Genomic DNA, 26,870 nt, shown 5'->3' with positions numbered 1-26,870 from the left:
ATCGTACTATTGCCATTTAAGCTCATTATAGTAGGTTTCCACTGGTGTTTCACCTATTTCTCTCCCCCTCAAGTTTTTCCTATTAAGAGAGGGTTATTTCTGAATTTCTACTTTTTGATTTATGCATAAATGATTATATTCTCACTCTGTGGGGATCCAAGTTTAGTACCCAATATTACATTCACAATGTATGTTGTGTTAATTAAAAATGCAATAAATAAATAAAAAAAGAATTTCTAAATAGATTATGACATATATGTACATCAAGTCCCTGAATATGTCTTTAACATAGTTCTGAAAGACCATGGAGGCATTATTCAGGCTGAATGGCATAGCGATGTACTCGTATTGACCATCACAAGTGTTAAAGGCAGTTTTCAATTTGTCGCCCTCCTATATGATTATATGCCCTGCAAAAATTCAACTTGATGAAGATGAAAGCTCCTTGCAATTGATCAAACAATTCCTATATCAAGGGGAGGGGTATTTTTTATCGTGATAGCATTCAAACTCCAGTTATCGATACATGGGCACAGGGAGCCATCCTTTTTGCAACGAAGAAGAAACCACCCTTGACATGGAAGTGGAAGACCTAATTAGGCCTCTCTTGAGGTTCTCCCATACATACTCAGACACTGCCTCCATCTTAGGGATGACTAGAGGGTGCACTTTGCCTTGGGATGGTGTTTTACCAAGCAATAAATCTATGGTGCAATTGAACAGGCAATGAGGTAGAAGGACCTTAGCCTTTGTTTTGATGAAGATGTTTGTAAAAGATATGTAAGGCATGGGGAGGCCTGGAAGAGCGGGGAGATCAGATGAATAGAGTTGCATAGGAGGATATACTAGATGCAGTTCTGAAAACAAAGAATATCTCCATTTTTCCAGTTCACAATTGGACAATGTCACTGCAACCAAAGTAAACCAAGCAGAATGGGGTTAACAGCTGTCCAAAGCACAAAAAATGAAATGCATTCTTCATGCAGAAGACCCACTCATGGTGTCATGAATAGCTCCTGGTAATAATTCTTCATGGACCGATGAAATACAGGTGGGATTTTTAATGGCACCAGAGCTATATGGCTTTTCTACTAGGGCAGTATCAATAAAACAGCCAGTGGCACAGAAGTCCAGAAATACCTCCAGAAGAAATTCCCACTTCCAAAGTCCAACTGAACCAGTAGAATGATCTGTTGTGAGGGAAGAAGGTGAATAGAGCCTAGGGTTGCCTCTCCCATCAGTCCTAGGCTTATACTGTGCAGACGTTTCCCACCTTCTCAGGAAATGAGGAAGCATAATGATGTTTACCTGCACAGCATAAGCAAAGGTTGTGCAACCTTTGCTGGTGCTTCTCTTCCTCTGATAACTTGGCTTGCCCTAGTTGCAGGGGCTCCTCCGTGGATATGGGGGGCAAAGGCAGGGATTGGACAGGAGACATCATAGGCCTTTGAAAGCTGGAAGCCAGGCAGGTCCCACGTCTGGACACCTCCCACTCCTGAAACATCTCTTGAAAGCGGATGTCTATTTTCTGGCGGATGTCTATTTTGTGGCATGAGGTCATCCAGTTTGGCAGGGGTATGACAACCAGCTAGTTTGTCCTTGACCCTGTCCGAAAGACCAGAATATGGCTATCTGAGTTTCTTCATTCCAGGACTGTTCTGGTGCCAGGGTGTGGAACTGTACTGCATACTACTCAATGGTCATGGAGCCCTGCCTCAGGCACAGTAACTGCGAGGCTGAAGATGATGTCGGGTGGGCTCATCAAAGAGCTTCCTGAAGCAGGTCAGAAACAGTTGGGGTCGTGTCTCTCCCACAAGGTGAAAGCTCTGACTATGCAGCAAGGACATTATGAAGGCCACTTTTGCCCGCTCAGAAGTGAAGTTGTCTGGCTGGAATTCGAAGTGGATCAGGCACTAGTTGACAGACCTTGGGGGTCACCATCATAATGGGGTTGCAGATGCAAGCAAAGAGAAGACGCAGACTGAGATGAGGCGGTGGCAGCAACCGGCTATGGCAAAGAAGGGGATAACACTGTCACTTCTATGGTTGACTGCAATTTATTTAGCTGCAAGGACAGATAATAATGTGAAAAAAGATGTACCCAGATAATAATGTAATCTTGGTACTTTTGTTGTTGTTGGACTGTCCGCGAGAGATCCCACAGGTAGTCTGGCATGGGAACTTCAGCAGGGTCCATGGCCTGAGCAAATTGTAGAAGACTTGGAGAGTGGACCCTGAGGATGCTGACTGACAATCCAAGAAACAGTAACATGAGGCAGAAATGTGGTCGGGCAGGCAAAGAAGAGGCAGGCAGACTTCGTGCAGAGGTGGAGGTCTGGCAGAAGTCTAGGCAGGCGGCAAATAGACACAGAGTCCAGGTCAGGCAAGGGTCTGGGCAGGCGGCAAGCAGAAGCAGAAGCAGAATCATAGTCAGGCAAGAGCCAAAACCAGGAAACAACAACTAGAACAACTACTAGCTCAGGATCAAGGGAAAGGAACCTGTTGCTCAGGCACCAGTCCAGAGGACTAGGCCTCCCTTTATGTTGTGACATCATCAGCCCATGCCACCGGGAGGTAGGGCTGCTAGCTCCATAAAACTAGTGAGTTACTGAGGGGCCTAGTCAAAGCAGCCAGATACCATGGAGGAGCAGGCCATTGGGAGCCATGCTGGATGACCCTGGCAGATTGCTGGACACCGCACTGAGCCAGGGAGCAAAAGGTACAGTATGTCAACCTGCCCGTAGTCGGCGGCATGTTATAGTTTCAGATGCAGTGTCATCTAGAAGCAGGGAGATCCTGGATTCTCTGCAGGGAGACCTGTTCCGTGATCAGATAACAGAACCCACACGGGTGGGGGTGATCCTGGCCCTGGTGCTTACCAATGGGAAGAGTGTTTCTGATGTCTTAGTGGATGATATTGTGGAAGCCAGTGAACACTGAATGGTGTGGTTCAGTATCAGAATGCACACAGTGAAAATTCATTCAAAGTCAAGATTCCTAGACTTCAGGAAAATTGCCTTTTTACTATTTAAACTCAGCATGACTGTACTGTTTCTTCCCTGAATTGATGCTGGGAGGATAACACTCTAACACTACTCACAGAAGAATTAAGATAGTCCAACCTATAACTTGTTTCCTGACCCTTATTTCTACATATCCAACTGAACTAACATGGCAACTACAATTCTTCTCTCATTCCTCTAACTTTAAACTTTCTGTTAGAAAATGATTAGTTAGGCGCTAGCAGCTTTCAATGTGTTGATGGGCTTTCCTTCTCACCTCTCTGTTCATTGGACCCGTGTGGAGTGCTGGGAAAACAGGATTAAATAGACTTTACGGTGGCTGGGAGGTACTCAGAAGCTTTTCTGTTTATAGACAAATCATATTGGTTTTACAGGTAAGGGAACTGAATGCTTGTTGTCACTGCAGGGTGCCAAGTTTACCTTGCAAAATAGGAGTCAATATTCAAATGGTTGTCTGCCTACGCTTAGTACTTAGCAGGAGAACAAACCCCAGGCTTTAAAATATCATGCACTGACTGCCTCCAAGTTATCCAGTTTAGTGTTTGGGCAGATAAAATGTATCCGGATAATTTGGAGGTGGTTTGGGGGCATTCTGGGATGGAGTTAAGTTGGCTGGATAAGTTGTCTGGCTAACTCTGAAGTCTATGGTATACCATACAAAGGGTCAGTAATTAATCCCTCTTCTATCCAATTGCTAAACTATACACAAGAAGAAGACACTTGTAATTTTATAATTTTATTTGCAATACACACATATACCTATCTAACATTAAAAATGCTCTCTAACTCACACATCCATCACATACACACCACATAAAATCCCATATCCCAATAATTTCAATTTCAAATAATAAAATTTAGTTAGTTTTTTCTTTATTTCATTTTGAATTTTTCATTGTTTTGAATCGATAGATATTTGAAGATTATAAGAGTTTTGATTGAAAGTGTATGATGGAGAAAAATCTGATATTCGATAGATGGATATGAGGTGGTATTCTAAATACATCTTTGAAGTCCATCCCTGAGGAAGCCCCTGAGTTAGAGGGGGTGAAACGAAGATCTTTGTCGGATAGTTGGACTAATATTAATACTTTATGGATACATCGTGTCCATGATATACTGCAATTGATACATAATAGTTTACAAGGATAATTTAGACCAACATTGATATTTTATGGATAGATTGTATTCATGATTTATTGTATTGATACTTAACATGTTGTAATTGTTAAATACATGCGTATATGTTTTTTAATTGTATATCAAAAATACGTTCTCAAAGTGTAAATTATTTGAAATTGAAATTATTGGGATATGGGATTTTATGTGGTGTGTATGTGATGGATGTGTGAGTTAGAGAGCATTTTTAATGTTAGATAGGAATAAGTGTGTATTGCAAATAAAATTATAAAATTACAAGTGTCTTCTTCTTGTGTATAGTTTAACTCTGAAGTCTGGCATTATCCAGATGACTTTAGGACTGCCTCAAAGCAGTCCTAACGTTATCCGAGTACATGTACCCATATAACTTTATTTTCAGAATACAGCTGGTTAATTACCAAAAACAAAAATAAACTTATAGGCAGACAGACCCAATCCACCATGCCCCCAAATCAATAAAACATTAAGTTGGGCATAGCACCGAATCACCTTCCTATTCCCCTGCAAGATTTTCCCCAAACCACATGGACTCTGGGCCGCCTCTTAATCCCCAACCTCCCCAAAACCCCCAATGTTGCTGGGAGCAAGGCACATTTGTACCACTCCCAATACCCCATGTTGCTTTGACAGGCTCAGAGTGTGGTAGATCAACGTAGGATCCTGTGGTTATCTTGCTCCAAGCAGAATCTCAAACCAAATTCAATATTTCTTCCCCTCATGCTTTTATGAAAATAGGAGCACCAAACATCATTTTCACTGCCTGTAGAAGCAATCAGCAAAATTTAAACAACATGAGGGCAAGTTTCAAAGGGATTTCTGTGGCTTAAAAGCGTTTTACCCACGTAAATCAGCTGTCTGAAAACGGACCATGTTGCATGCTAGTGCAGTTGTGAGCATCGTTCTTCTATTAGGTGCATTCTTTTACCCACATGGGGAGGCAATGCCAGGGCAGAGTCGGATTGGGAAAGAAAATCAGATGCATGGTTTGCGATTTTCAAACAAACAATGCGCATAGTTCTGGCTGGAAAACGTGTATCTGCAGAAAAAAAAAGCATCTGATGTCTGGGCGGGTAGTTGCCCCTGGGGCAATTTTTAAAGTACAAGCACGCCGGCAATCTTCCTTTGTAATTGGATGCAGAGACTGCAGGTAGAGAGTATCCGCGGTCTTTGCAGCAAGGCGGGGCAGTTGGGAAATTGCTTCCCACCTGACCCGGCAAGTGGCGGAAAGAGAATGCCGCAATGTTTACGGCTTCCTGGTGAACTCCTCACCGTGCTGTATGATCCCATGCTCCAGCAGCCTCCGGCAAAGCTGCTCGGCTTCACTCCTTGTCATGACCTCTCCTTCCTGAATCAGCCACTGGATGAATTCGCACGCTATGAAAGTCCTCTCGTACTTCACTCCCTCCTCTTCCCTGGGTTGCAAGACCTTGTTGTCGGAATTCATCAGCCTGCCATGGAAGAGAGAAAGAAAGGAAGGCGTAAAAAGAGCCATCTGCGACACAAATTTAAAAAAGGAGTCAAGGCATGGCTCTTTAAAAAGGCCTATCCCGATGCTAACCAAACCTAGACCCTATAGCTAATCTGCTCCCTGACCCCACCCCCCCCCCCAGCTTTCTGCTCCTCCGCTAACCCCTGGAACCCTTCCCCACCCCTGCTCCCCTCCCCTTACCCCCCTCCCCCACCCCAGAATTCATCCTCAACTTGTATTTTCAAAAATGTATGATATTATTGTATAGTTTGTATATAGCTTCAATTGTTCTCAAGTTCTGAACTTATAGTGTTATATTGCTTATGATCTGCTGTTCCTACCATCTGCGTTCCTATCATTCCTCCCTCACCTCTAGCTCCCCGTCCCCCTCTTCTCCCCTTTCTAGCCTACCCCTCGCTCCCCTCCCACGTTCATTGTAATTTTCCTTTCATTCAGTTCTTTGTAAACCGGTGCGATGTGTTCTACGAACATCGGTAAATAAAAAGTTCATAAGTAAATAAATAAATAAATAAAATAGTTGGGAATCGGCAGCCTTCATGCAGTTACGCTGCAGAAAGTAAGACGAGACGGAGGTTTTTGCTGTGAAACACTGCGGAAATTGCAGATAAAAAAAAGTGATTGTAGTTCTTGGTAGGCAAATTTAGGATTACAGCTCCCCAAGTCAGGCACTCTGTGCCGAAACATTGTTATGCTTGTGGGTGGTTTTTTGTTTAAAAAAAATTTTTTTTTAAATATATTTTGTTAATACTATTATGGATTACTTTTCTGATAAATCATTACAATGCACTTTATCGCCGAAAACAAATAGCATAGTTTGCACAGATTTATGCAACAGCATTTTGGAATGTTTTTGATACCATCTCGGTTTAAAATTTACCTTCATTATTACACATATATTGATATTCAGCATCACCTTGAGTGAACCACTGGTAATCTGTTAAACCATGCTATCTTCCACAGAAGAGTAAACTCGTTCCTTTGTAAAACTGTAAGGGGCAGATTTTAAAAGGTATGTACGCCCGATTTTATAATATCTGCGCGCACCCGTGCACATGCTATAAAATCAGGGGTCGGCACATGCAAGCGGTGCATCTTGCGCGTGCCGAGCCCTCGGGGAGACCAGCTGGCTTTCCCCGTTCCCTCCGAGGCCGCTCCGAAATCGGAGCGGCCTCGGAGGGAACTTTCCTGCCCCGCCCCCCCAGCCCGAAAAAAACAAACCCCGTACCTTTATCTCACAAGTTACGCCTGCCTGCCAGCCGACTGCTGGCGTGCAATCCCCCGGCACAGCGACTGTGTGGAGGCCCTGGCCATGCCCTCTCCCCGCCCCTTTTTGCAAGCCCCGGGACTTACACGCGTTCCGGGGCTTTGCGCGTGTCGCCGGGCCTTTTGAAAATAGGCCCGGCACACGTGTGCATAGGGCTTTTAAAATCTGCCCCTAAGCCTCAAGCACCCTAAGGTTCGAAGTCAAAGCTTGCTCTTAGAAAAACACATCAGTTACAGACTAGTAATCAAGCGCAATATACAACCACAAAACATTTTACAGTCCTAGTTTTTTAAACCCATGCAAGAAGTCACTTCCGAAGTAGATATCATGGTAACTATTTCTATGCCTAGGTAATGCGTGGGAACCTCTACAGCAAAACAATGTGCACAGGTGGACAGGCTGAGATACACAGAGGTAAAACACCTTGCCCAATACTGCAGGAGTACGTGGAATGGTAAGCACATAGCTCAAGAATCTGGATTCCCAGTCATGTTTTTTTTAATTTTATTATAAAGTGAAGCTGCCTCAACTTCAGGCAGCTTCACATTATAATTAAATTCTAACATCGTCCAAATCATTGGTTTTAACAAGATACTGGAGGAAAAGTCCACAAGCCATCCTTAGCCAAGTATATTTGAGAAAGCCATCGCTTATCCCTGGGAGTGAGCAACAGGGAATGGAGCTTGCCTTTGGTTTTGCCGGGTACTTCCTATTGACCTGAACTGGCCATTGTCAGAGACAGGATGCTGGGCTCGATGGACCTTTGGTCTGACCCAGCAAGATCTATCACATATTCTTATGCACGTAAATGCATGCTGTCGACTCGGCATTAACGTGCACAGTCTTTTCTGATGGGATGAGCCAAACAAGTCAGATGAGCATCTGAAACTACTCAGTTTCAAAACACTCTTCGCGCATGCTTTCTGAAATAAATAAAGCAAGATCTTTGACTTATGAAAATACAACCCTCAGTAGGGGAGGGGGGGGTTTCATGTTCTTCCAATCCTACTACGGCTTCTGTAAGTAAATCCAAGGGCTTTTAGAAGCTCTCACAATAGGTTGCCTCTTGATTAATCTTTGTAAAAAAAAAAAAAAAAAAAGGGCACTACGCAGATATATGTGATTTTAAACAGAACAAAATGCTATTTATTCTAATTAGATTAATTGTAATTTGAATTTCACAGAATTAAAAAATAAAAATAAATCACTGACATGTCCTTAGGTCAGGGGCTGTACTTCCCTTGGGAATCCAGTACCTTGCATCTTAAACGGGCAGTAGGTATCACCATTGAATGAGAGTTGACATTCTTTACCCCCAGGGGCTTTAATTGCTGCCTGACATCATCCCCACCAACCCTGGGGAGCAGAGGCTGCACCTGAGAAATGAACCACCCTCACATTTATATCTTTCTAATTTGGCAATATCTTATTAAATGGACTCACAAATAGTATTCTAATTAATTTTAATAGCATGCATCTGTTCCAGATTCTGCCCCATGTGTTTTCTATAAACATCAGTACTTAATACCAATATTTTATCAATTGTGCCAGTATTTTGTGCCTTATCTGCTAGTATTCCACATCAGGACCAGATTATTTTCCTGGCAGGCAACCTGGCTGAAATTTCATGACACTGAATACAATACAATCAGTTGATGATGCGTAATAATATGAGGGGTTTCTAATCTGCATTAAGCGGGGACTTTCAAAAGCCTTTCACCCATGTAAATTGCTGCTTACATGGGTGCATTTGAGCACCTTGTAGACGGGTAAGAGTACTCATATTGTTCCACAATATACATACTTTTACCCGCATTCTCGTGGAAGTCTCCTGGGCCAAGGGAGGCAATAAATGCGCATAGTTTTGCATTTTCAAAACTATACAGGATGCTTTTGCCAGAAAAAGCAGGTACATATCTCTGCAGGCGCTTTTTTCCCAGGGCAATTTCCGAAGGGAAAGTACACACATACTTTCTCTTTGAGAAGTGGTAGAAAAACCCAATGTAAAAAGCACCCACACACTTTACATCTGCCCACACAGTTGTGAAAATTGCCTGCTACGTACGAAACTCTTAATCCCTTATTTTACATAGCCCTGCTGTAAATGTTATGCGCTTCTTCTGTGAAAAAGTATGAAGTAGAAAATGTATTTTGTATTATGTAACAGGGTCACAAAACTGCTCCTTACTAGCAGGACTCAGTCTCAACAGACCCTGACTGGGGGTCAAAGAGAGCAGGAGTGGCAGAGGTGTCCGCTGACACTCCCTGGGGGAAGGCACCAGTGCTTTGGCAAAGCTCCTGGGCCCTGGGTGAGATGTTCAGCTTCAGGTCTCTCCTGTCCAAGGGAGAGGTTTCTTGGGCTGGCCTCACTTCCTGCCCTGGGAGGGCGGCTGGTGTCCAAGGTCCAGGGATCCAGCCTTTCAGAACTTGGGAGCCTTTTGCTGTCTGGTGATGCAAGAGGACCACTGAGACTTATCAAAGAACCAGAGGTGGTCTCAGGGGTGGTTTCATGTGAGGAAAGGGTGGAATTCCCTAGCTGGAGTTGTAAGGAGGATTGCCAGGCTTGGGAAAGCCATTTGATTGTTGTTGTCTGAGGAAAGCATCAGTCAGACTCTTCTGTCTCATCTGTCTATGAAAGGGGATCATCCAGTTCTAATCTGCTGGATTTCAGAGAGTTACATCCAGGAACTACCAGAGGATGTGCCCAAGAGGGTTCTTCTTATCATGAGTACTCACTCTTAGAACTTGATGTTCTGTATTGATGTACACTAAACAAAAGTGTACCAGCAGTCAAGTTTCACCAGTAAAGGATTTTATTTTGAACAGTGGTGATGTGGGTTGTTTCTATTGGATTGTTGAAACAACACACACCAGAAGACCCTTAAGGGCTTTGAAAGGCTTATACTGTCTCCCTGGGCAGTAGAACCAGAGACCATGAGGCCCATGATCTCTCATGTGAGCCTCTGTTGCTGAGGAGAAGTTTGGGCAGGGCTACTTTTACTTTTAAGGGATTGTATTGTAGAGCATTTTAGTTTATCATTCAGGTAGTCCGTGAAATGCAATATTTCAGTATTATTTGTACTGCTCCACATCTCATAGTCATCCCTTGATTGCCCTCATCAATATAATCCTCTGCATGCAAACTGCAAGTGACTTACTTTTCATACAGTCTTTGTCCTCTCATGAAAACCTTCACTTCATTGTCCAGGGGGAACGTGCCATCATCTTTCCTGAAGCGGTACAAGAGTTTTACGTCTTTGAACTCTTTATGCTCATCGCACACTGAAACATAAATAAAGTGAATTAAGAAATCATCATGCAACCCAAGAAACTACCACGTCAATGGGATGATTACTTAAGGCTATCAATTTAATACAAACCAAGGGTCTCCTGGGACATTCATGTAGTTTAATCCTTATGGCATGGCTGTTGTCTCACGTGACTCGTGTGCATTCATCTGATTCATGGTGCAATCACACAGTCACATTGTGAGTTTCCACTAGTCATGCTATGACAGGGAGAATTATTAGGTTATGGTGCAACATGGTGAACCTTGGGGAGGCTGCTTTCAAGTTGGGGGAGACAAAATACCATCATATCATACACAAAATGACATCATGCAAGACATCATATGATGAGTCTGCATGAATCATTAAGCTTGATGCAATATAATGACCTTGCTCCATCTGTATATTATAGACTGCGATCAGGAGGAAGTGGTAAGTTAGTACGACTACTGTCACAAATAGCTGGTGCTTCTCGTCTCTGAAGCCTGAGGCATACTGAACCCCAGAAATTTGCTTCAATGAAGTAAGGGAGCCCAGTAAGAATGTGCATAGGCAGACCTGCAGGAGCATTAGGCGATTAGGCCTAGGGGTGCCAAAGTGGGCAGGACACCGTAGTTCGACACGAGGGCGGCATTTGGAAAGCGAACAAGAGTGGGGGGTATGGAGATGTGGATTTCAGAGAGGCGGCGTGTGGAAATGCAGCTCTGGAGGTACAGTATGAGATTTGTCGGGGAGGGGGGGGGGGGCGGTAGGGTTGTGAGGAAAGACAGAGAGAGAGATATCACCACCTAGGCCGGCTGGACACCCTTGTCCCGGCACTGTGCACATGCATTGTGCCTGAACTTAAGAGACTGTAAGTTAACTGTGGCTCTAAGAACCAAATACTTTCAAATCCCACCTCAGAATAACCGTAGAAACACCTGTTTTGTATGTGAATGCTTTTCCACATGGCAATAGTATATGCATCCTCCCACCCTTCTGAAGATAAGCTAAGCTTACCTCATACAGAAGCTATTTACGTGCATATATACAATTTAACATGCACTATCCCCATGTAAGTCTTTTAAAATTACCCTCATAAATCTCTCTTCTCTGCACCAATATTTGACTCACAATTGTAGTCTTCTGATAGCCACCAGTTTTGTAAACGTAAAAGCCATCAAATGGAAGAACCAGTTATATTATTTGTTACCATTTACAGAGCACCATCTATGTATATTGGTAATTATTACATCACATACTACTTATGCTTTCATAAATATATGACAAAATAAAATAAAACAAGAAATCTGAAAAAGGGGCCTGACGTGGTCTTGAAAGCTCACGTAAAAACATACCTTCCAATAATTCTTAATGCTGAGGCAAGAAAAGCATCAAAGGCAGCAAATGTCCAGCCAAAAAGGAATTGCAAACTTTGCATCATACTCACTGTCGCTGACACACCGGTTTAGTTCTATTGGAATTAACCTGAGAGAACCTTTCACTCACCATGGTGGATAATGCTGTGATCTATCAACTTCTGAACCAGTTTGACAGCTGTCCTCCCGGTCTGATGCTTCTTTGTGATCAATCAGCCAATCGGTCAGTTCTTTGGCAACAAAACAGTTTGGATAGGTCTGTCAGGTGATGTCGCCGATCTTTAATGATCTTTTCTTCGTGAAGTCTGAGCCTGCAATAAAGCACATTATTTTTTTATTCATTGTTTTTGTATGATGGCCTACCCAGGGTGCCATACAAATGGAATATTAAAAAGAAAATGGTAGAAAATCAAATCATTAAACAAACCAAAAAAGGCAACAGAATAACGTTTAAGGAAAAGCAAGCTGTATTTTCAGTTGTGATCCAAAAACATTCAGCATTTTGAACATTAGGGATATACTATCATTTTTAAATGACAGGAAAGCACAAAGACATTTGTTGTTTCCCTTCCAAAACGATATAAAAAATCACAAGGTTGTTATGTTTCTGAATTTTTAACGCAGACAAAAACACAGAAACAAAACAAAAAATAGTAAATAAAATGAAAAACAAAACAAAAGGTTGTTTCATGCACGCCCCTAGAGAAAGTGATTTGTATCAGAGTAAATGAAGAAGAGAAACTGCAGAAAATGTGAGACAATACCCTGCTTTGTAGGAGGAACACAGAGAGACTGTGAATGAAGTGAATGAGGTACAGTATAGTGGTGGAGACAGTAGAAAATAATGAAAAGCAAGATCACAATGGCATTTGGTAGTATGAAAAGACAATACCACTGAGAGAAGCCAATGCAAGGAGCGTAGCAGTGGCTTTTCACGAGAGGAACAGGGAGGATGAATTCTACCTGCAGTAGAATTTTGTAATAGTTGGAAGTGTAACGACTGTGGGATCAAGAAGACCAGAAAGCAAACTACTACAGTAGCCAAATAATGACAACGGCATGTAGAAGATGACAGACAAATGCAAGAGAGGAAGACTTTAGTTCATATTGTGCAACTGTAACCATAAAGAAAATCAGAGACTGTTAATATGAGAATGAAAAGAAGAGAGGGGTCAAGAGTGGTCGAATCAGATGGAAGGAAAAAGAAAGAGAAGGCAAAAAAATCTGCCTCTTTGCCAAAAATCTCAGGTTTTATCATATTCAACATTAACCTTTATGAGTGTATCTAGGAAGTGCAGAATGATAGCTGATCAAAACAAAACAAAAAAGAAATGAATAAATAGATCAAACATCTGAGCAACATCAGTAAAGGATTGATAAAAAGCATCTACAAAAGAAAAGAAAATCATCTAAATACTATGTTGGGCCATCCCGAAATGGCCCTGGGATTGGGCTGCACTTACCCTAACCCCCTACCGATCACCGACCAGAGCGCCCTTGGTTGATGTCAGCATTGCCGGCCTACTTAAGCCCCAGTCCTGCAGCTACCCTTTGCCTCAGCAATGGGTCTTCTGCTTTACAGTGCATGTTGCCTCAGAGTCTCGGCCTTGCCTTTCCAGCCTGCCTCGTGTCATCTGTCCAGCCCAGCCTTGCCTCATCATCGCCTTGTCCCATCCAGCCTGCCCTGCCTCATTAGTCCCTCTCGTCTCGTTCCCTGTTTTCTCCTTGGACTGACTTCTTACTGACCCTTGCCTGGACATTGAATACTCTTGCTTGCTGCCCGCCATTGATTCTTGCCTGGACATTAACTGCTCTTGCTTGCTACCCACCATTGGCTCTTTCTATTTATGCTTGATGCCTGCCACTGACCCTTGCCCAGCACTGGACATTCTACCTCTCTATACCTTGAGAGATTCTTACCCAAGATTCTTGCCGGCCCCTGGAAACCAAGTTTTAGGTTCAGCAGTTTGTGGGACAGCCCTGCAAGTCACCTTACTTATCCCCAACACCACCAATAACTAGTGCCACCGACCACAGCCCAAGACACTGCAAAGGCTTCCTGCCTGTCTCGCCCTGCTGGGTTCTTAGGTGCGCATGCGCGTGCCATGCTGGTAATTAAAGGCCCCTTGGTGGGAAAGGGAAAGCGCCTGAAGATGGCGTCCCCTACCTTTGCCTCCCCTACCTTTGCCTCCTGCTTGCAGTACTTGTTGCTACTTCCTGCTTTCCTGGTTCCTGTTTCTTCCAGCCTTCCCTCTTTCAGGCCATTGCCATGTCTCTCTTACTCGTCTCATCCAGTGTCTTCATCTACCCTTGGCACGCCTCTCCAGATTTTGATCTTTGCCACATTTGTCTGTCACAATGGCTCTGACTCCTTGCTTGGTCCTGATTATTCTTGCTAACAGCCTGCCCCAACCTTGACCCATCTCTGACTCTGTTAGCCTGCTGCCTGCCCTGACCCAGGTGTGTCTCTGGACTCTAGCTATCATCACCAGCCTAGGGACCCATTTAAGTCCTGCTGGCCACCAGAACCCAAGGGCTCAACCAGCAGGAGAGGTGGCTAGTAAAGGTGAAGGTCCAGACTGTCCAACTACAGGGCGCCGTTCACCAGCTGCTGGTGTAGGCCTTGGAAGTTCGTTCTCATCGCTGTCAACTATGCTGCAGCAATAAGGGTTCACAATCCCACTACCCTTCACACCACGGGCACAACCTGTGGGGGAAAATGGCTAGTAAAGGTGAAGCTCCTGTCTTCTTGCCCCAGGGTACATCTGCCAGCTGTCAATGTGGGCCTAGGGGGCTCGCTCCCTAGGCAGTGCCAACCACAGCAAAGCAACCAGGGTCCACTTCTATTACACTAAAAAATTAATAAAAACAAAAAATAAATAGCAAGGACCCTTGGGAACCCCAATAAAAAGGCAGGTTTGAATAGAAGAGTTAATTTACATATGTTCTTATGTTCGGGATTTTAGAGAATGCTGGGGAGGAGCTGCTATCATGATACATTTAGGTACTAATGACACAGGAATGTGCAGGAGGAAAAGTTCTGGAACTAAATTTAGGCTAATAGGTAGAAGAGTGGAATCCAAAATCTCCAGGATAGCATTCCCAGAAATGCTCCTAATTTCAAGCACAGGATTCCAGAAGGAGGCCAAGCTCTGAAGTCTTAATGTATGGATGAGACCAAGGAGCAGGGAAGGGGGTTTTAGATTTGTTAGGAACAGGGCAACATTTTGGGGATGGGGGATCCTGTTCCTATGGGATGGGGCTCCACCTTAATTAGGATGGAACCAAGCTACTGGCTCTAACATATAGAGAAGACAGAGCAGCTTTTGTACTATATCATGGGGGAATGCCAACAGCTGCTCAGGAGTGAATGGTTTGGAGTGAGATGTCTTCTACAAATACTGTCAGAAATAAAACTGTATGCAAACGTTTAGGCCATCTGGTCAAAACTGTATGTTTCAATACATTTCTAAGTGAACAGAAGTTGACACAAAACTCTATATGGTACTAGAACGCAGGTTTGCAAACCCCAGGTCAGTTAACCTTACCTTGATGGTAGGAAAATTAATGAAGATTTTGATGAAGCAAAGGATACAATGAACTATATACAGTGGACCGCAGCATATGAGACAACATGGTTTTATACAGAGGAAAGTCATGTCAGACAAATCTGATTGATTTTTCTGATTGGATTATAAAGAATTCCATCAAGGGTGATTGATACAGATGTTAGTCGATAGCGATGATAGAACTCACTCTGAGTAGAGAAAGGCGATTATGGAGTGCTTCAGGAATCAGTCCTGGGGCCGGTTCCATTCAAATTTTTGTGACCAATACTATGAAGGGGTTAGAAGGAAAAGTTTGTCTTTTGTGGAGGACCATAAGATCTGCAGCAGAGTGGACACTCCAGAAGGAGTAGGGAAAATGAGAAGTGATCTAAGAACCTTGAGGAGTGGTTAAAGGTTTGGGCAGTTAGTGTTGAGAACGGTGTTTTACATGTGCCCGTGGGCCTCAGCCCGGACCACACCTTCAGGGCCGATCCAAGGGTTGACGGTGGCTCCACATGGCTGAACAATCGTGCCCTCGGCCAGGGCCGCAAGCTCCCATGGCCAACATCCAAGGATGTTGGCAGGTGAATGTCCTCCGACCATTCCGGGTCCTTTTGGACCCTGCTGCGAGCAGCAATGGAGCAGCAGGCCTGGCCAGAGGTTGAGGGCATATGGCCTTGACACAAAGACACTGAACAAGAGTGATGCGACGGCATCTAGATTGAAGACAGAGGGTTGATGCAAGGGCATCCTTGGACGAAGACTCGGGGTTGATGCAACGGCATCCCTGGATGAAGACTCTGGGTTCATGCAATGGCATCCATGGATGAAGACACATGGCTGATGCAACGGCATCCACGACAAGACACTTGACATCCACATAGGCAACACAAGGCATGGACATTGGCACTGTCTCTCAGGGCGCCCTACTCAGGCCACCCGCGGGACTGAGTCGCGGACCCACCCTGTTCCCATTACGCGCCCTACACAGCCCCAAGAGGCTGGTCACGGGACCACGACGGGAGCGGGACAGCACAGGAACGAACATCCGGGACATGACGGCTCAGGAGCACAGGACAACTGTCCACCAGCAGGCTAGTCCACCTCAGGAGTACTTCATCTGAGGGACCCCCGGCCTACCGGACCAGAAGGATCGAGAGCGTTGAAGGCGAGACGTAGGAATGAACATAGAGGAAGGCAGGAACATCAGGATGAGGAAACCATAACGAAACATCTGGACGCGGACAGGGACCTCAGGCAAGACAACCAAGACGAAGACGTGAAAAAGGCGGACAAGACGAGGAGCCTCCACGAAAACAGAGACCTTACAACTCTGGCAGGCAGGAGCCTCCAGATGTTAGTCATCACGATGCAAGGCCTGAACAAATGACGAGCAGCCCTAAATAGGGCTGGAGGCAGGAAACAGTCACCAAGATGGGGCCAAGACACTTCCTGTGTCTGGCCCTTTAAATCTCGAAGGAGAAGACGCGGCCACGCGCCTAGGAAGAGAGCAGGAGCTGTGTCAGGACCGGGGACAGCGGCCTGCACCGATGCCGCTACTCCAGCTCTGGGCTTTTTTGCAGCCTCCAGCCGCAAAGAATAGAATCAGCGTCGGGGACGGTCCTGGGCCGCGTGGGCGGCTGGAAAGTCCGCGGCTCTGGCCGCAGTGAAGAGGAGAGACACGGGCCAGCCTCCAGGCTGCATAGAAAGAGAAGTCCTCGGCTCCTTGCCGCACGGGGGAAGCCGGCATCGGAGGCATCATGCCGCGAAGATAAGGCAAGCTTGGGTGAGTAGCCTGCTTGCGGGGAAACCCGCAGGCAGCGCGGTTCATAACAGTTAGGATTCAGTGTGAAGAAGGGCAGAATAAAGCAGTTGAAATGCCGAAATCCAAAAGAGCTGTCTTGCAATAAAAGATATCCTTTAACAAGCACAGTGGCCTAGCAGCATTGCTACGCACCGCCATGCAGGAAAAAACCAGCTTTACCTTCCCCGGCCTGAGGATGCTATAGAAGCAGCACTCATAGCCCCTGGGTGGGAGTAGAGAGTCCCCAGCCATTGTCCAATAATACCACATATTGACTGGAACTTAGGTTGCATATTTACTAGGTTTGAGAGAGAATTACAGGCTGGGCTCCTGGTCAAGGACTGCCACTCTAATGGCTGTGCTATGGAAGGTAATGAAAATAGGCAAGGTACATAAAGCAGTTACAAATGAAGACTCACGGTGCCGTTACCCAATACAGGTTGGTTTCAGTTGAGCTACTGGCAGCCCAAAGAGAGCCGGAGAAAACTGCTGGGTCAAAATACAATACAATTCCAAACAAACCTTCCTTTGCTCATTATATTTAGTCTATCCTTTGAAAAATGCAGCAGAAAGGAAGGTGGAAAATTTGGTATATGTGAAAGTACAGGCAAAACAGCATTAGCAGAACACCACATCACTCAATTTAAACTTGCAGATACAATGTGGAGTAGCAGTTAGGCAGCAGGCATCTGATACAACCATACCCCCTATAAAAAGTATCTTGATAGAGGGAAGAGAAGATGTGACATCAGAAAGCTGAGGAAGTCTGGGAAGTCTCTCTTATCGTACAGTCTAGGAAGGTGAAGCCTAAGAATGCACTGGAAATTCCTGGAGCCAATCAAGAGCACATCCTTGAGGTTTCAGAGAAACTGGCGAATGAGTCATGTGAAAGTGATTTATTTACTAGCAGTTAGCAATGCAGCAGCGTACAGGAAAAAAAACCTTGATAACTTTATTACTAGCAGTTGAAGGACTGGAAACCAAAGCAGACAAATAATTTGATACCCTGGAACAAAAGGCCAAGGTCGCATCCCAACTTGTAAATAAAACAGGGGAAGAAGTTACAGTTCTACTAGAGGTGTCTGCAACATGACACACCTATCGTGAGGTGAAGACATGATTAAATGCCATTGAATATCAGCCCCTCTGTGTCTATCCCAGGCATTTCTGCTTATGCCTTCCTATCTGGTTTGGGAAGGCATTCCAAGCATTCTCTCACCCCTTCCATGAAAAATATTGTCTGACATTACGCCTGAGTGTACCCCCCTTCAGCATCATATCATGGGCCCCTAGTTCTACAGCTTCTTTTCCATCAGAAAAGACTTGTTTCTTGTGCATTTTTAACCCCTTTCAGGTATTGAAATGTCTGGATCATATCCCCCCTGTTCCTCTCCTCTCTAGGGTATGTTTACAGTGGATCCTTGAACATTTCACATCTTGCTGTTTTCAGTGCATCGGATATGAATCATTTTAAATGAGGATTTTTTTTTCCCCACTCATCAACACAGCATATTCCACACTTTTCAGGACAAAAAAAAATGTTTTATATCGGGGGACAAAACTGAAATCCAGCAATCAGATAAGTCTCCACCTCTCTGAGTCAATCCTTGGTGGAAGCACTTTTAGCAGCATTTGCAGCTGTGAGTCTGTTGGAATAAGTCTCTACTAACTTTGCACACCTAGATTTGTCAATAGTAAAGCATTCTTTTTTATAAGACTGGTCACGCTCTGTCAAGTTACTTAGAGAGCCATTTTCAAGTTATATCACATATTTTGATTGGATCGAGGTTGAAGCTCTGACTAAGCCAATCCAGGACATTTGCCTTTTGTTCCTTTGCCACTCCAGTATAGCTTTGGCTGTGAGCTTCAGGTTGTTGTCATGCTGAAAGGTGATCTGCTGTCCCAGTTTCAGCTTTCTTGCAGAGGGCAGCAGGTTTTCCTTGAGGACTTTTTGTATGTTTCTCCATTCATTATTCTTTCTATCCTGACAAATGCCCCAGTCCAAGCCAATGAGAAACATTCCCATAACATGATGCTGCCCCACCGCCACGCTTCTCAGTAGGGTTGGTGTTCTCTTGATGATGTGCTGTGTTGGGTTTGTGCCAAACATAACGCTTTGTATTCAGGCCAAAAGGTTTTGTCACATTGCTACAATATCTTTGAGCATTCCCTTGCATTCTTCAAACAGGATTCAAGATGGGCATTCTTGAGTAATGGGTTCCTTCTTGCCATCCTACCATGCAGGCCAGATTTGTGGCATGTTTAGGATATTGTTGTCATTTGCATACTTTGACCAGTTGTGGCCATGGAAGCCTGTAGCTCTTTCAAAGTTAGGAAGCCAGTGAAAAACTGTAAACCAGTTGTCTTAGTTCCAAGAAAGTATATTTATTACAGAGATCACGGATGAAACAATAATATTAATTACAATATGACCAACAAAATGAGTATAATCCATAGTGTCCAACTCTGGCCAAGTTTCACCTAAGAGATTGGCTCATCAGGGGCTTTTACAGTTATATGTAAATTTATAGCTATCTTGGTCAATCAGTATAATTTCATTTCTTATGAAACCTTTATAGCAATGGTCAGACGTGTCTCAGAAGTGGTGTAACATGTATAACTTCAGTTCCAAACATTTAGCATAGCCAAACTCGCTGGCACCGTTAAAGATAAAATTCCATAGTCTAATCAGAGTGGTCTGAAATTGTTGCCAAGATAGCTATACATATAACTATACAAAGCCCCTGATGCAGTCTATATATTAGGTGAAACTTGGCCAGAATCGGGCACTGTGGATTATATACATTTCGTTGGGAATACTGGAATTAATATTATTGTTTCATCCGTGATCTCTGTAATAAATATACTTTCTTGGAACTAAGACGACTGGTCTAGGGTTTTTCAATGGCTTCTTGGCTCTTATAGATCACCTCCCGTATTTTTTTGGGGGCTCTTTCAAAGTTGCCATTGGTTTCTTAGTTGCCTCTGTGATCAGTCTCATTCTTGTTCAGTCATCAAGTTTGGAGGGACAGCCTAACCTAGGCTGGCTCTTTCTGGTGCCATACATAGTCCACTTCTTAATAATTGTTATGACCATGCTCCAAGGGATATTCAAGGACTTTGCAATTGTTTTAAACCCACCCCCTGATCTGTGCCTTTCCACAACTTTGTCCCAGAGTTCTTTTAACAGCTCCTGGGTGCTCATGATTGGGTCTTACTTCAAAATGTGAAGACTCCCAACACATTAAACAGTGGTAGGGTCTGTTGAGGCCAAGGAATGAGAGAGTTGAGGGAGACGTTCTTGGATAAACTTAAACTGTTTTGTTTGTTTTTATGGCTGACCAACTGCAGCACTGATAGAACTGGAAAACTGCTTGTTTGCTTTGGGCACTGACCAGCTGAAGCCCCAACTGAACTGTAAAAAGACTGCTTTATTTGTGACTACAGCACTGATAAACTCAGAAACTGCTTGTTTCTTTTGAGTAATGACCCACTGCAGGGAGAGTGGATCTTACAAGATGCATTTATTTGGTTTTGGTTTTGTTGTACCTGTGGCCCATAGGCTCAGTGGGGGCCTTGACTGGAATCCCAGGAATACAGAAATGGTGAAAGGCAGTAGGCAGGAAGTGTTGTTATTTTTCCTTAGGTTGTCCCGATTTTTGCCAGCTTTTCTGAGGATGCCTGGGCTGTAGTCCCGATCTGAGGGCCTATAGCCACTTGCCCTATGAGGGGCTACCATGCCCAAAAGAGAGGGCCGCTAACAACATATTTTAGCACTACAATCCTGATGAGGAGAGCTATCTGAAGAAGTCTAAACTATGTTCTGGGCTACCCAAATCCTGGAAGGACCCAAAGATGTGACAAAAGACATTAAGTATAAAAAGACTGTATTCATGTTCCTCTGTAAAATGAAAATAAAGATACTACATAAATACAAAAACAATATACCATAGAGAATAAGGTGACACATCTGTCGGGGGAACACTTTTGCATGCCAGATCAATTGGGCAGTGATTTTGTAAGCAAGATTGAAAAAGAGAATGTCAAAACTATCCAGGATCCTAAGACATTTGGACTTAAAATGATCCAACTCTTTGAAACTCTAAATTCTGTGTACATCTAAACAGACTTCAACAAGATGTAATGACTTAAAGGGCACTAAAGAACATCCATCCCATGTTCTCCTCTCTTCTATCCATTTACTTCATTTTCTTTCTCTGATGCGTGTTTCCAATGCACAACTTAAACAGATAAGGACGGATTTTAAACTGCCTGCACGAGTAAAATCTGGGCTTTACGTGCGTGGCCGGGCCTTGCTCGGGCTGGGCAAATTTTCCAAGAGGCCCGGCCACATCCAGTACGCGCACAAGTGCCGAGCTTCCTGAAGGGGCGGGCCAGGGGGCGTGTTTGGGGAGGGGCAGACCGGGACAGTATCATTGTTCGCTGTCCCGGAGACTCGGGAGTTGAAGTAAATTGCAAAACAAAGAAGAAAAAAAAGAAAAAGGTAGGGTTTAGGGGGGTGGAGAGGAGAGGGGAAGAGAAAGGGAGGTTTGATAGGGGGGTAGGGAAGTTCCCTCCCAGTCCGCTCCTTAATTGGAGCGGACTGGGAGGGAACTGGGGATGGCCGGAATGCGTCGATGCGCAGAAATTGCAAAACTCCCCCCTTTGTGCACACCGCCTGCATGTACGCGCGCAGATTATAAAATCTAGCACGCATGTGTGCGCATCCCATGGATTTTCCACCATGCGTGTGCTGGCACGCACATGGCAGAAATTCGGCAGATCCATGTGTGCACGCTGGGAAGCGCGCGCATATGGACGTGGCATGCACAAGTGGAAAATCTACTCCATAGCATAACTCAGTCTTTACCTCCCAGACAAAGGAGCCCGCTTCTTCTTCAACTCCAAACTTTATTAACAACAAAACAAATAAACAGAATCTTATTGGGCATAAACTGGAGATAACAGTGACCAGAGCAGTCTGGGCCACAGAAATAAAGACAGGTAAAAAGAGGATTATTCTTCAGAGCTGACCAGATTAGCTACTGAAACACACAGACCAGACAGAGCTGATTGAAGACATGAGGAAGAACACCCAGGGTCCCTGCTTCCAATTCAAAAGTTAACCCTTTAGAGCCAGCTGCATTGAATACAACAGAAGTAGTGAACATAGAGGCTTACCACCAGGTGGCAGTTTTAACAGAAAATAAGGAACTTTATGCAAAATAAAAGAATGAACAACAGCATTAGCAAACAAAACAAAGTTGCTATGGAAACAGGAAACTGAAAGTAGGACAACAGTGAACAAACAGAAAAACACCTGTGGACGTCACACATTTGTACAACTTTGGAAATGCAAACTTTGCTCTAAACCCAAACTCTAGTTTACATTGTCATCCTTTATGTTCCACTGACCTGACAAAGAAATATAGCTCTCAAAAGTTAGTCTAACAAGAATGGGAATGTATATTCCAAGGAATATACAAATGTCCAAAGCTGTTATTTACCTTCATCAGTTATTGGAATGGACAAAATCTACTTGCTTGTAGTTCCTTCACAGACCCCCCTCCCCCCTCCACCCCCCAAATAGTTTTTTGAGGGTGATGTGGGTCAGGAATATATTTATTTAGAAATCAGTATTAAAAAATCCATTGAGTGGGTAAGTACCCAAGTATCTTTATCCAAATATTCACAAGCATTTATCTGGCTAAAAGTGCCATTTGAATATATCTGGATAAAGTTACCTGGATAACTTTACATCTGCTATTTATCTGACCAGACTTACCTCATGGTGGGAAAATGAATGGAGTCAATGCTTAAGGAAAGGATAGTAAACTATCTGCAATCCAGCGGGTTGCAGGATCCCATGCAACATGCTTGTACCTGAGAAGAAGGTCAGGTCAAACACATCTAAGGATTTTTTTTAAAGACATCCACCCTGGATTATTAATATACACCAGAAACTATTACAAAATCAATCAAATTCATCCTAACACACAACTTCAGCTTTAATAATGACATCTATTTACAAATCATGGGCAATGCCATGGCCATCAAAGTATATTTTTTGGCAGATCTGGAAGAGACATTTTTGAATAAACATCAGACTAGGGGCCTCATTTTCCAATATCGCATTGGTAATGCATTAGGGGGTGTTACCAATGCAAATGAGGCTTCTTTCGTGCAGTGGGGAAACATCACATGCAGTGATGATTCGTTCAGTGTTTCATCACAGTGCACAATATTTGCAGGCCCGGGGGGGAGGGAGAGAGAGAGAGAGAGAGAGAGAGAAGAGAAGAGAGAGTGAGAGAGAGAGAGAGAGAGAGAGAGAGAGAGAGGAGAGAGAGAGAGATAGAGAGAGAGGAGAGAGAGAGAGAGAGAGAGAGAGGCTTCCTATAGTGCCTATGCCTAGACAGGTATTTTAAACCCCTATGGGAGGGCCACCTACTAACTCGGGGTGGGGATTTAGTATGAGCGTCAGGGGTTGGGGGCCACTTTCGCATTCCACATGAGACCTACGGAAAGAACAGTGGTCTCTAGTGAAGATTTGCTGGCCGTCGGAGTGAGGAAACTCACTCCAAGAAGAGATTTGGGGCTACGTTCTCTCCACCTAGCTTGTTGTTGCCCAGGTAGAGTGTCCATCAAGCTAGGTGGAGAGAACGTTGCCCAAATCTCTTCTTGGAGTGAGTTTCCTCACTCCGACGGCCAGCAAATCTTCACTAGAGACCACTGTTCTTTCCGTAGGTCTCATGTGGAATGCGAAAGTGGCCCCCAACCCCGACGCTCATACCTAATCCCCACCCCGAGTTAGTAGGTGGCCCTCCCATAGGGGTTAAAATACCTGTCTAGGGCATAGGCACTATAGGAAGGCGCTCTCTCGCTCTCTCTCTCTCTCGCTCAGCCTGAAAACGGGACTGTCTGGGACTATCGTGACCGCATAATCCTTACTGGCCTGTAGCGCAGTCCGTATCGCAAATTGAGGGTTGTAGTTATTAGCCGCGCTAACACTGCCGGCTGTTTCATCAGCACCGCCACGATAAACTGGTTCCCGCTTTGCATTATGCTTCGCCCCCTGAATACCAAATTCGCACGCGGTAAACTGCTTTGAAAATGAGGCCCTAGGCCCTTCAAATATTACCGGTACATTGATGACATTTTATGATTTGGACTGAGGGAGAAAAGAATCATGCAGTTTCCACCTTTCAATCAGATTTAACATAGACTATGGCACAAAAGAGAATTAACTTTGGATACCACAGTTTCTATCACAGTGGCTAAAAACCAAACATCTGTAGACATGAAACTGACTGACATATGCAGGTTACCTTCTCAGTTTTCAGCTTCCATTCTTCACATACATAATAGCCATTATATATACATTCAAACCACATGATATCACTGTATATGCTCTGATCCAAAGACAGGGATGAACAACACCTCAAAATCCTGAATGAATTCTTCATACATAAAGACTGCAACCCCACAATCATCTTGAGGAAAATTGTTTCTCATTGAAACACCCAGGATACATCTATTTCAATATAAAGAGAGGGAAATCACAGAGTGCATACCCCTTGCAACTACATACAAAGCAGAGCTGGAAAAACTGAAAAATCATAAAAGACCTCCATCCTGGAAGATGAATCACTGAAAAAAAAAATATTTCCTGCTTCTGAAGCAGAAATTAGTAAAAAACAAACAAAAAAAACCAAAAAACCAAGCATCCAACAAAAACCCAGTAAGAAGAAAATGGCCCACACCTCTGCCAACACATATCACAGGACCCCCACAATCACATGTGAAGAGTATGTAACAAAGGTTCCTCCTCTAATGCATATATTATTCAATGCCGAACAGAGAAGAAGCATGCTACGTTGGTAGGAAAGGCCAGACTCAGTTCATTCAGACAGAAGATCAAACACTACAGGTAAGACCAGGCTGACAACTCCGTGCGAGGGCACTTTTTGGAACCAGACCAGTACGTTAATGACTTTATGATCAGGGTAGTCAAAGGAAAATATTTCAAACATTTTGAAATTATAATGATTAGACACTTTGGAAATGACTAAAAAGGACTCAAAGACCTAGATTTTCTATCAAATTATGAGCCTATGAGCCATTAAATGATGTTGCATATCACCTTCCGATCAACCATCACATCTCGCTCACCCTTCTCCCCCCTATCACTAGGATGCCATTATGGTTCACTTAGGGCAGGGGTTCTACTTTATCTTTTCTGGTAATTGCTATCTTTTGCTCATTCTGAATTCTGACCTGAAGTTTTACTTCTCAAAAGCTAGTCAAGAAATGCATTAAATTAGTCCCAAAAAAAAAAGATATCACCTGAAAAATATTTGTTTTCTTTTTATTTGTTAACTTTTCTTCCTAACTTATAAGGCTGCCATCATCTCCATTCAATTAAACCCATAATTAACAATACTTCAGTGACTGATTTTCAATCCATGCAAATGTACAACCTGTTCCCTGCCCCCTCCAGCCCCCATTCCCACGTGACACTCACTCTCTCTCTTTCCCCGTCCTCTGTTCTCTACCTCACCCCAGTGCAGTCCTCTCTCTTCTTCACTCTCTCCTCACACAGATGCAGTCCAGGTGTTTTTGGTGGAATTGTGGCGGGGGCGGGGAGTGGGGAATGTGCGTTTCTATGTTGTGGGTAAATATTTTTTAGGAATTCTGAGAGAAAATGTATTTGGTTTGGGGGTAGTGTGTGTGTCTGTGGGGGGGGGGGATGTGTGTGTGTGTGTGTCTTTGTGTAGAGTGTGTGGGGAGGGGAATGGGGCAACAGTCACAAGCTGGGAGCACACGTAGCACACTCTCTTATGCCCCGTGGGATGAAGGGCCCTTTTTGCAGCTCTGGATACTTCCTGTGGCCCTGCGCTGCACAGAGGAAATCACTTGTTTTTTAAATAAGAGCAGAGGAGAGGGGCAATGGGACGAGCAAGAGAGCTCAGAAGAGTTTGAGTCCCTCCCGGTACGTCGAAAGGATAGGAACAATTGTAAGTGTTTCTGGCTTTTTTAGGCTGCATGGAAAGCTGTTCCCAGATGAGAGTAAAGAAAATGTTATAACGAAGTGGAGATAATAGACGCTTACAAGCCCATACTCTATTGACAGAAGAGCAAGGTGCACAGAATTGCAGAAGAGGGACCTTAGAGAGGGAGAGCTAGAGATGTGCCCCTTTCTCAGGCCATGCAATATGGCACACGTTAAACGGGCGCTAATGATCCACCTCTCCTGGGTGCCTGATTTAATTTTAAATGGGCTGCTGCGGTAAAAAGGAGGCACTAGGGAGAATTTTGCATCCCTAGCGCCTCCTCAGCATTGGGTGCCCAAGAGAGGTGGCTGTCAGCAGGTTAGGAAAATTAGACGCTCGTTAATTAAGCGTCCGTTTTCCTAACCAGACCGCCGGGGACATTTTTTTTTTTTTTTGCCGGTTCTCTTTTTTTCGGTTCCTCTGACTTAATATCGCCATGATATTAAGTTGGAGGACGTACAGAAAAGCAGTATTTTATGCTTTTCTGTTTACTTTTGGGGCTCCTCAAGAATTAATGCCTGCTCTGGGGCAGGTGTCAATTTTCAAGAGCAAAAATGTGTGTGTCGGGCAAGGGTTTTTTCCTTGCTCGGGTCTCTAATTTACTAAACCCAAATGAAAAAAAGCAGACCAGCAAAACAAATCCAAAAGGGAAACCAAAATGGCAAAAATATGTTTGGGTATTAACAAAATAAGATAAATTGTTACACACAGGGCCGGATTTTAAAAGCCCTGTGCGCGTAAATCCAGCTGGATTTACACACGCAGGGAGGTTATGCGCGCCGAGCCTATTTTGCATAGGTCCAGTGACGCGCGCAAGCCCCGGGACACGCGTATGTCCCGGGGCTTGAAAAAAGGGGTGGGACGGGGCGGTCTGGGGGCATGGCCA

General features: G+C 44.1%; 1 protein-coding gene across 1 annotated transcript in view; it reads right to left on the bottom strand.

Annotated features, from left to right (window-relative positions):
- DEPTOR (DEP domain containing MTOR interacting protein) overlaps nt 1-26,870 on the bottom strand; it is a 236,511-nt gene that overhangs the window by 119,659 nt on the left and 89,982 nt on the right. Inside the window, 5 exon segments of the mRNA XM_029591951.1 lie at nt 5,454-5,632; nt 10,096-10,219; nt 11,713-11,764; nt 11,766-11,843; nt 11,845-11,893. Coding sequence (XP_029447811.1) covers nt 5,454-5,632; nt 10,096-10,219; nt 11,713-11,764; nt 11,766-11,843; nt 11,845-11,893 — 482 coding nt within the window.

This window comes from Rhinatrema bivittatum, chromosome 2, assembly GCF_901001135.1.
Source record: "Rhinatrema bivittatum chromosome 2, aRhiBiv1.1, whole genome shotgun sequence".
In the NCBI taxonomy this organism is placed as follows: Eukaryota; Metazoa; Chordata; class Amphibia; order Gymnophiona; family Rhinatrematidae; genus Rhinatrema; species Rhinatrema bivittatum.
Note: the sequence above shows the minus strand (reverse complement) of the source record. Positions and strands in the feature narration are given on the sequence as shown.